General features: G+C 46.9%; 1 protein-coding gene across 1 annotated transcript in view; it reads left to right on the top strand.

Moving 5' to 3' along the window:
* The first annotated feature begins 461 nt into the window (after positions 1-461).
* LOC115456646 (ephrin type-A receptor 8-like) overlaps positions 462-9,635 on the top strand; it is a 195,916-nt gene continuing 186,742 nt past the window's right edge. Inside the window, exon 1 of the mRNA XM_030185869.1 lies at positions 462-537. Coding sequence (XP_030041729.1) covers positions 477-537 — 61 coding nt within the window. The 5' untranslated portion in view covers positions 462-476. The remainder of the gene's footprint in view (positions 538-9,635) is intronic.

Here is a 9,635-nt window from a genome sequence, read left to right as displayed (position 1 = left end):
TGTAATGTCTTTCTGTATGCATGAAAGTGTAAGTTTGGATTTATACGTTCTGTGTGTTATGTGTCTGAGCATGAATGTTTGAATTCATAAGGTACAACATTTCAGAATGATTAGCGGGTCCAAAAGCAATACAAATTGTCCCTCCCTGAATAAGGTGCGCAGTATGTGGGTTTTGCACGCGCAGCATCCTCAGATCCGACTTCTACGTTCCCCATTTGTACGTATACTGGGCTCGGACACACGTACCATACACCTGCTGCGCCGCGCGGAGAGCTGTGGGTGTGTCCGTGGGCGGGGTCCAGCAGCGCACAGCCCGGCCCCCATGCCTCATTGGCCGAGCCGCTGTGACGGCCGCTCAGTCTCCTCCCCCCGTGGGCAGGCTGCTCCAGTGCGCGCGCGGACAGCGCACTCGGCTCTGCTGCTGCAGCCGGCGCTGGACTGGAGCGCGAGGCGGCCCGGGTTTGTCCGTCGGTACCATGGGCTGGGCGCACGCGCTGCTGTCGGTGACGCTGTGCGTGTGCGCGGCCAGCACGGAAGGTAAGAGCGGAGGCTCCTGTTTTCACCTGTGCTCCCCCCCCCCCCCCCCAACGAGCGTGCAAATGGTCAGGAAAGTTTCCGCCAGGTGATGCCCCGGCACGTGCGGCAGCTGAGTGTCCGGGGGGGGGGGGGGGGGTCCGGATAACGGTGAGCTCCCGGTACCCTTGTCTCAAGGTTCAGAGCTGAACCCGGAATTTGTAGGTCAGCGGGAACTTCACAGATCCGATGGGATTTGGGGTTCATTTGCAGTCATTGCACCTGGACTTGCCTTAATCCTCTGTTCTCCGTGCGCTGTTCCCTTGCCTCTTCACCTTGTCTCAAATCCGATGGGGTTTGGGGTTCATTTGCAACCGCATCAAGTCATTGCACCTGGACTTGCCTTAATCCTCTGTTCTCCGTGCTGAATGTCTCTCTCGCTGTTCCCTTGCCTCTTCACCTTGTCTCAAATCCGATGGGATTTGGGGTTCATTTGCAACCGCATCAAGTCATTGCACCTGGACTTGCCTTAATCCTCTGTTCTCCGTGCGCTGTTCCCTTGCCTCTTCACCTTGTCTCAAATCCGATGGGGTTTGGGGTTCATTTGCAACCGCATCAAGTCATTGCACCTGGACTTGCCTTAATCCTCTGTTCTCCGTGCTGAATGTCTCTCTCGCTGTTCCCTTGCCTCTTCACCTTGTCTCGTTTGCAACCGCATCAAGTCATTGCACCTGGACTTGCTTTAATCCTCTGTTCTCTGTGCCGAATGTCTTATCGCTGCTCCCTTGCCTCTTCACTTGTCTCTTCCTAATTGCCTCCCCGGTCTTCCCGTGCATTAGCTGCAAGTTTCAGGGTTGTCACGGGCTTTTGCCTCGGATCTAGCCCTCCTCTCCCTTCTCTTGGCTGTGCCCCTGTTGTCCTCTTCACCTCTTTGCACTGTGCCCTTGTTCCAGGTTTGAGCAATGGATCTCTTTTGGAAATGGACTTTTGTTCTCAACTGGACTTGCTGTCCGTGCACCTAGGCACAGCTGTGCCCCTCTACTCACCCTCTCCTGCTTTAGGCAGTGCCCTTCTTGTCACTGCCTTATGGCTTGGGTCCTATTCCTTGTCACCTAGTTCCATGTCGCTTAAATATAACCTTTGCCCTCAGGAGCTGGGTGCCTATGTGAGGATACCACAGCATAGCCTTCAGCCAATTGCAAACACTTCCACCTGCAGTAGATCTTCCAGTGGACACTGGACAGATGTTATTTTAAGACCTTCCAGCACTTTTAATTACTGGATGTGGAAGATAGACTTGGCACAATATCTTTCCTAGCTCTGGTTCTCAGTAATTTGGTAGGTCTTTAAGGCATCAAAAGGGACTGCACCTCTTCCATTGATAGATTTAGCAGCTTCTTATGTACCTTTGCACTCCCTGCGCTCATCTGACCAGAGTATTTTCAGGTGCCTTCATTCAGATGCATGCACAGAATTGATTCAGGAAACTACTCTGTAACATCACTGCAGTGCTTTACCCCTGCGCTTGTGATCAGTTGATAATTTGATTCACTTTAGTAATACTCAAGATCTCTTTATGCATCCATACGCCAATTGGTTAGGTTTTTTTCTGATTCTTTTTTTTTTGATGAGAGGGGAAATGGATTTCTTTTTTCAATAGTAGCTCAAGGTGAGTTACATTCAGGTGAAGTAGGTATTTTCCTGTCCCTGGAGGGCTTTAGTCTGTGCCTGAGCCAATGGAGGGTTAAGTGACTTGCCCATGATCACAAGGAGCATCAGTGCGATTTGAACCCTGGTTCTCACCTGCTGCTCAATGACTATTCCACTACTTTGCACTAATACATATTATGAAGCTTTGTTTACCTCGGGTCCCATTTTAAGCAGTGGGACTTAGTTATAAGCAACACACATGAACGGCATTCAATGCCGTAGTGCACTTTAGTAAATTTAGACCTAACATTTGACTTTATATATGACATCCAGAAGTGCCCAGTTCAAACTCTGCTGGTACTTGTGATCTTGGGTTCAGGATTAGATTGTGAGCCCTCCAGGGACAGGGAAATACCAATTTCACCTGAATGTAACTCACCTTGAGCTACTACTGAAAAAGGTGTGAGCTAAATCCAAATTCATGAAATTCTTAGTCTGTTTTTGTTGTTTTATTATTTCTTACCTTTGACTTGTCCTGCAGAATGTCAATAATGCTTTGATAAACTGGCCTGCATAAGATTCCAGGATCTCTGTTTGTCATGGTGGTTTGTGCATGTTTGCCAAAATAATGCCCAATGTGATTTTAAAATAAGAGAAGGAAGAACAATTGCAACAGCAATATTAAATTAGAAGTGCAAAGAAGACGATTCCAGGATTATGGAGGTGTTCGGTAAGGGTATCATACAAACGCAATCAGCAACAGAAATTAACGTATCGGGGGAGGGTAGTGCAGTGCCAAGGACTGAATCAAAGGTGTAGTCTCACAAGGTGCAAATATAGAGGGGCACAAAAATTGCTCCCAGCCAACCATCTCCTTTTATTGGCAGGTGCAGGGTGGGTGAGTGGAGTGGAACAGGTGGATGTGAAGCGTCTGTTCACGCTTTCCAAAAATACTAGGACTAGGGGGCATGCGATGAAACTACAGTGTAGTAAATTTAAAACAAATAGGAGAAAATGTTTCTTCACCCAACACATAAACTCTGGAATTCGTTGCCGGAGAACGTAGTGAAGGCGGTTAGCTTGGCAGAGTTTAAAAAGGGGTTGGACGGTTTCCTAAAGGACAAGTCCATAGACCGCTACTAAATGGACTTGGGAAAAATCCACAATTTCGGGAATAACTTGTATAAAATGTTTGTACGTTTGGGTAGCTTGCCAGGTGCCTTTGGCCTGGATTGGCCGCTGTTGGGGACAGGATGCTGGGCTCGATGGACCTTTGGTCTTTTCCCAGTATGGAATTACTTATGTATTTATGAGTTGCACAAGGTGTCAGAGGAGTGCACTCAGTGTGCAGATATGAGTGCAAGATGGAGACTGCCCTGCACAGATGACTTTATAGGATACTGTCCCAAATAGCTGTTGTTGGGGGGGGGGGGGGGGGTCCCATTAAGAACCAGTGTTGAGGGGACGGGGAAGAGAGACAGACTACTTATAATTTGGGGGAGGGAGGAAATCCACAGAGAACTGAGGTTGTGCAAGGCAGATAGAATCATTGATTAATATATTAAGCTGCCATGTAGCTGTACATTGTATTTACTTTCAAATACTCTTATGCCTTTTAGTCCTGTATTTCTGCCTTCAGTCACAGGGCTGCTAAAATGCCATCTGTCTGTCTCTGGCTGCTTGTCCATTTTTCATGAGTCTGATGACAAATGCCTCTGTCTGCCAGACTGCTGTATTTTTAAGGGGTTCCCCAGGGAGAGAGAGATGAGGCAAATGTCCCGTGCTGGGAGAGCGGCAGAACTTTCTCTACCTCCCACAGACAGAGAGAAACGCATTGCCTCACACCCTTGCACACTTATGGGTTATCATTTATTCATTTGAGTATTTATATACTGCTTAGAGCTTCACTTTACAGGTACAGGGTCTGTCCGTAGTGGGCTCACGGTACATTTTACTACTGTTGTACCTGGGGCAATGGAGGGTTAAGTAACTTGCCCAGGATCACCAGAGCTGCAGAGCGAATTGAACATATCAACCCACTGGCGACCATCAGGCAGCAGTGGGAATCGAACCCAGTTCCCCAGGTTCTACAACCCGCTACACTAACCATTAGGCCACTCCTCCACTCCATCAGAAATACATACAGCCATGCCATGTTACACACACATGAACACTTACGTTGGCACAACTCAAAACAACTTACCAGGTGCACATTATTGTTGCCGAGTGTGGGGCGTTTTTGTGCAAACATGGCAACATAAGACTGGCCATACTGCGTCAGACCAGTGGTCCATCTAGCCCAGTATCCTGTTTCCAACAGTGGCCAAGCCAGGTCACAAGTACTTCATGGAAGCATTCCATGCTACCAATTCCAGGACAAGCAGTGGCTTCCCCATATCTGTCTCAATAGCAGACTATGGACTTTTCCTCCAGGAATTTGTCCAAACCTTGTTTTAAAGCCCAGATACGCTAACTGCTGTAACTAAATCCTCCGGCAAAGAGTTCCAGAGCTTATTTCTTGAGTGAAAAAATATTTCCTCCTGTTTGTTTCAAAAGTATTTCCATGTAACTTCGTTGAGTGTCCCCTGTTGTCCTTTCGGAGGTGAAAAGGACAACAGGGCACAGCCAAGGAAAGCGAGAGGAGGGCTAGATCCAAGGCAAGAGCCTTTGACAACCCCAAAACTTGCAGCTAATGCACGGGGAGGCAATTAGGAGGAGACAAAGTGAAGAGGTAAGGGAGCAGCGAGAGGGACATTCGGCACAGAAAACAGAGGATCAAGGCAAGTCCAGGTGCAATGACTCGATGCGGTTGCGAACGAACCCTTTTGGAATGAATAAAAAGCGATTCACTTCTACTTGTTCTAAACCACTCGGGGTTTTGTAGACAAATCCCTATAGAACTGTGGCTTTAGTTTCACACCAGGCAAAAAGCCGCAATATCACATTCAGGACTTGTCTCCCTGCAGCCTCTGCGGGGTGTTTGCCTAATTGTGTATGTATGTGTGTGACATCCCAGAATGGTAGTTACTGTGTGGAGAGAGGAGCAGAAACTCAGAAAATCAACTGCCAATTCTGGAACCCAGTGGGAAAGCCACTGAGCCATGAGAGAGCTTTTCTCTGGTCTGAGACGGGGTAGGGGGATAGGAAGAGACCATTTCCCATTGCAGAAGGACAAAAGAGTGTGAGTGTTATGAGAGACACTGGATACAGGCCTGATCAAAAGCAATGGGTTTCTGTGTCTCGTCCCAACTTTAAAAGTACTGGCCAGCTCTGTGCTGTTCACAATACATTATCCCCCTTTCGTATTCACAGCTCTGAATTCTGTGATCTAATACCTCCATGCTGTAATTTCTTTTTTTAAGGGGTTGTTCCCCCAGGTTTCTCACAGTTTTCTCCTGCTACTTTGGGTCTCTAGCCGAGCCTGAACTAGTGTCTGTGGGACTATAGTGCCATGAATAATTACCTGGGATTTCCCTCCTTTTTAACCCTCATCTACCTGACTCTGCATTAATAGTCTTAGGTCAGGGGCCACAGACTGCACTTTTAAGTCTGGCCACCAGATGTCACTGTTGTGTGATGACCAATACTCCCCTCGATCTCAGAATGTCACCATGACCGCATTTAACCTGTGAATTGTACCTGGGTCACAACCACAGAGCTGTCAGACCAGTTTTTGCATTTCTGTCCTTCAGGGCCGTGGAGAGCCGGGCCCGGGACAAAGCCACCCCCCCCCCCCCCCGCGGCACTGCATTCCCCGGTCTCACCTGCCTGCCCTCGGCTCCGTCGACAGCCCCCCTCCGTCCGCCACCGGGCCCCCTGCATTCAGATCGGCAGCGCCTCACCTCTATGTGAAAGCGGCAGGATCTCCTCCCTCAGGCCCTCCCTCACTGTGTCCCACTCTCGTCTGATGTAACGTCCTGTTTCCGTGAGGGCGGGGCACAGTGAGGAAGGGCTCGAAGGGAGGCGATCCTGCCGCTTTCAAACAGAGGTGAGGCGCTGCCGATTTGAATGCAGGGGGCCCGGTGGTGGACGGAGGGGGGATGTCGACGGAGCCGAAGCAGGCAGGTGAGACCGGGGACTGCAGCGCCAGCGGCCTGGGAGCAGGAGAAGGAGAGACACCCTGGCGCCGGGCCCCCCTTGGAGGCCGGGGGAATTTTGTCCCCCCTGCCCCCCCCCCTCTCAGCGGCCCTGCTGTCCTTTAGTGAGTCAGAGCAACGACAGTGAGGTGTGACATGGCTTTCGTTTGGACAGCTCTGCCTTTGTCAGTATGATTGAGGAATTCTTTTTCGGTTTTGGAAAGCATTGAAAACTTATTTTGTAAATTTGAGTTAACTAGAATCTAATTTTTGTTTTCTCTTTTGCTAAGGTTGTATATTTTATCTCCTGTTATTGGTATGGTATTTTGATATTATGTCTTAGATATGTTCTATTTCTTGTGATTTTGTGATCCGCATAGAACCGTATAGGTGAATTCGGAATAGAAGTATTTAATTTTCTGTGTTTTTGTTAGTTCATTAGTAAAACACTTTATGCAAAGTGATACCATAGATCACTTTGCATGGAGTGGAGGAGTGGCCTAGTGGTTAGGGTGGTGGACTTTGGTCCTGGGGAACTGAGGAACTGAGTTCAATTCCCACTTCAGGCACAGGCAGCTCCTTGTGACTCTGGGCAAGTCACTTAACCCTCCATTGCCCCATGTAAGCCGCATTGAGCCTGCCATGAGTGGGAAAGCGTGGGGTACAAATGTAACAAAAAAAAATCAGTTTAGATCAGGGCTTCCAGGTTTTATTCTAGTGATCCCACCCTTGTATGGGTTTTCTGGATATCTATAATATGCCAGAGAGAAATTAGTAAACTCTGGGTGTCCAGTATATGGGAATCTTGCCAGGTGCCCTTGACCTGGATTGGCCGCTGTCATGGACAGGATGCTGGGCTCGATGGACCCTTGGTCTTTTCCCAGTGTGGCATTACTTATGTACTTATCTCTCATATGTGTTTGTGGTGCACATCCTGAAGATCTGTGTGGCTGTGTCCCTAGGACAGGATGGGAGGTCTTGGCCTTAAATCTATAATGTTTTTTCATGCTGCAAATGTCGCAGGGGCCTTGTTTACGTTCATCCTTTGTTTACATTTAGTTCAAGCCTTTTCATCAGTAGGTCAAGACAAGGGACCACAGGAGGACTTACAGCGGGTTTTCAGGATTTCCCCAATGAATATGCAGAAGATCTAATTTGCATGAACTGCCTCTGTTGTATTCAGATAGATCTCATGCATGTTCATTGGGGAAATCCTGAAAACCCGACCCTGGCGAGGACAGAGATTAGGCACCCCTGGGTCTAGAGGCTAGACCTTCAACATCTTCTGTCCCTTCAACATCTTCTGTCCCTTCAACATCTTCTGTCCTTCTGTGACTGTTCTCTTGTGCTTGACTGCTTAAATATTTTAAATTTAAATGCTTTACTTTTTGTCTATTAGATTGTAAGCTCTTTGAGCAGGGACTGTCTTTCTTCTGTGTTTGTACAGCGCTGCGTACACTTTGTAGCGCTCTAGAAATGTTAAATAGTAGTAGTAGTAGTAGTAGAGGCTAGATTTAGTGGAGGCTGTACCGTGTTGGTGCGTATGCTGTTTACTAAATCTAACCCTAAATTTGTCCCTGAGGTAGGGTTACCATATTTTGTCCCCCAGAAAGGACACATGCCCCACCCCCTTTCACACCTTTGCCCCGCCCCCGTCACATTTTCCCCTCCCCCCGTCACACACCCCGTCACCCCTCTCCCCTTACCTTACTACTGCCCTGGTGGTCTAGTGACCTCTTCGGGGCAGGAAAGAGCCCCTAATTGAAAAGAGTAAGACCTTTCTTCCCAAGAACCGTCTTTTGCAACCTGGTACAATCAATGGTACTCAGCTACCTAGATTATTGCAATGCACTCTACGCTGGTTGCAAAGAACAAATAATCAAGAAACTTCAGGCAGCTCAGAACACCGCAGCCAGACTTATATTCGGTAAAGCAAAATACGAAAGTGCTAAACCCCTATGAAAAAAGATGCACTGGCTTCCACTTAAAGAACGTATCACCTTCAAAGTATGCACCCTAGTTCATAAAATTATTCAAGGAGACGCACCAACCTACATGTCAGACCTGATAGACCTACCACCCAGGAATGCTAAAAAATCATTCCGCACATTCCTCAATCTTCATTTCCCAAATTGCAAAGGTCTCAAATACAAACTAACGCATGCGTCAACCTTTTCCTACCTGAGCACACAATTCTGGAATGCGCTACCGCGCAAATTAAAAACAATCTACGAATTAGCTAACTTCCGAGTTCTACTGAAGACTCATCTCTTTAACAAGGCATACAACAATGATCAACAAACATAAACTCCTATACGCACATCCAAAACTGCCTCTACAGTATCTACTTGCCAAAACACTACCATGCTTTTTCACTATCATGATACCCAAGATCCTGTAACTACTACTAAATGTATACTTTTTAATACAACTCTTATATATTTCTTAAATTACTTCTTATTATGTTTGTTTGTTAATACACTATCATGTTTTATCATTATCATGCTACCCAAAATCCTTCAGTTATCACTAAATGTATACTTTTTCATGTATTTCTGTTACTCATGATGTATTGTAAGCCACATTGAGCCTGCAAAGAGGTGGGAAAACGTGGGATACAAATGCAACAACAAAAAATAATTTGTACTGTTTCAACACAGGTTCCATTTTATGCAATGAGACCTAGTTACTAATAATTGAGGTTAACAGTAAAATAACATGTCTTAACGGTAGCCCATGTTGATTACTTCTCCCCTTAATTAAAGAAAAAAAAAGATGTTACTAGAAATGGAAATCACTGCTCTATGTAATAAAAGTGAGCCAAGTATAGGACATGGATTTTCAGAAGGCGTTTGACAAAGTGCCGCACGAAAGACTCCTGAAGAAATTGCAGAGTCATGGAATCGGAGGTAGGGTATTATTATGGATTAAGAACTGGTTGAAAGATAGGAAGCAGAGAGTAGGATTGCGTGGCCAGTATTCTCAGTGGAGGAGGGTAGTTAGTGGGGTCCCGCAGGGGTCTGTGCTGGGTCCGTTGCTTTTTAATGTATTTATAAATGACCTAGAGATGGGAATAACTAGTGAGGTAATTAAATTCGCCGATGACACAAAATTATTCAGGGTCGTCAAGTCGCAGGAGGAATGTGAACGATTACAGGAGGACCTTGCGAGACTGGGAGAATGGGCGTGCAAGTGGCAGATGAAGTTCAATGTTGACAAGTGCAAAGTGATGCATGTGGGTAAGAGGAACCCGAATTATAGCTACGTCTTGCAAGGTTCCGCGTTAGGAGTTACGGATCAAGAAAGGGATCTGGGTGTCGTCGTCGATGATACGCTGAAACCTTCTGCTCAGTGTGCTGCTGCGGCTAGGAAAGCGAATAGAATGTTGGGTGTTAT

This window comes from Microcaecilia unicolor, chromosome 13 (assembly GCF_901765095.1).
Source record: "Microcaecilia unicolor chromosome 13, aMicUni1.1, whole genome shotgun sequence".
Lineage (NCBI taxonomy): Eukaryota > Metazoa > Chordata > Amphibia > Gymnophiona > Siphonopidae > Microcaecilia > Microcaecilia unicolor.
Note: the sequence above shows the minus strand (reverse complement) of the source record. Positions and strands in the feature narration are given on the sequence as shown.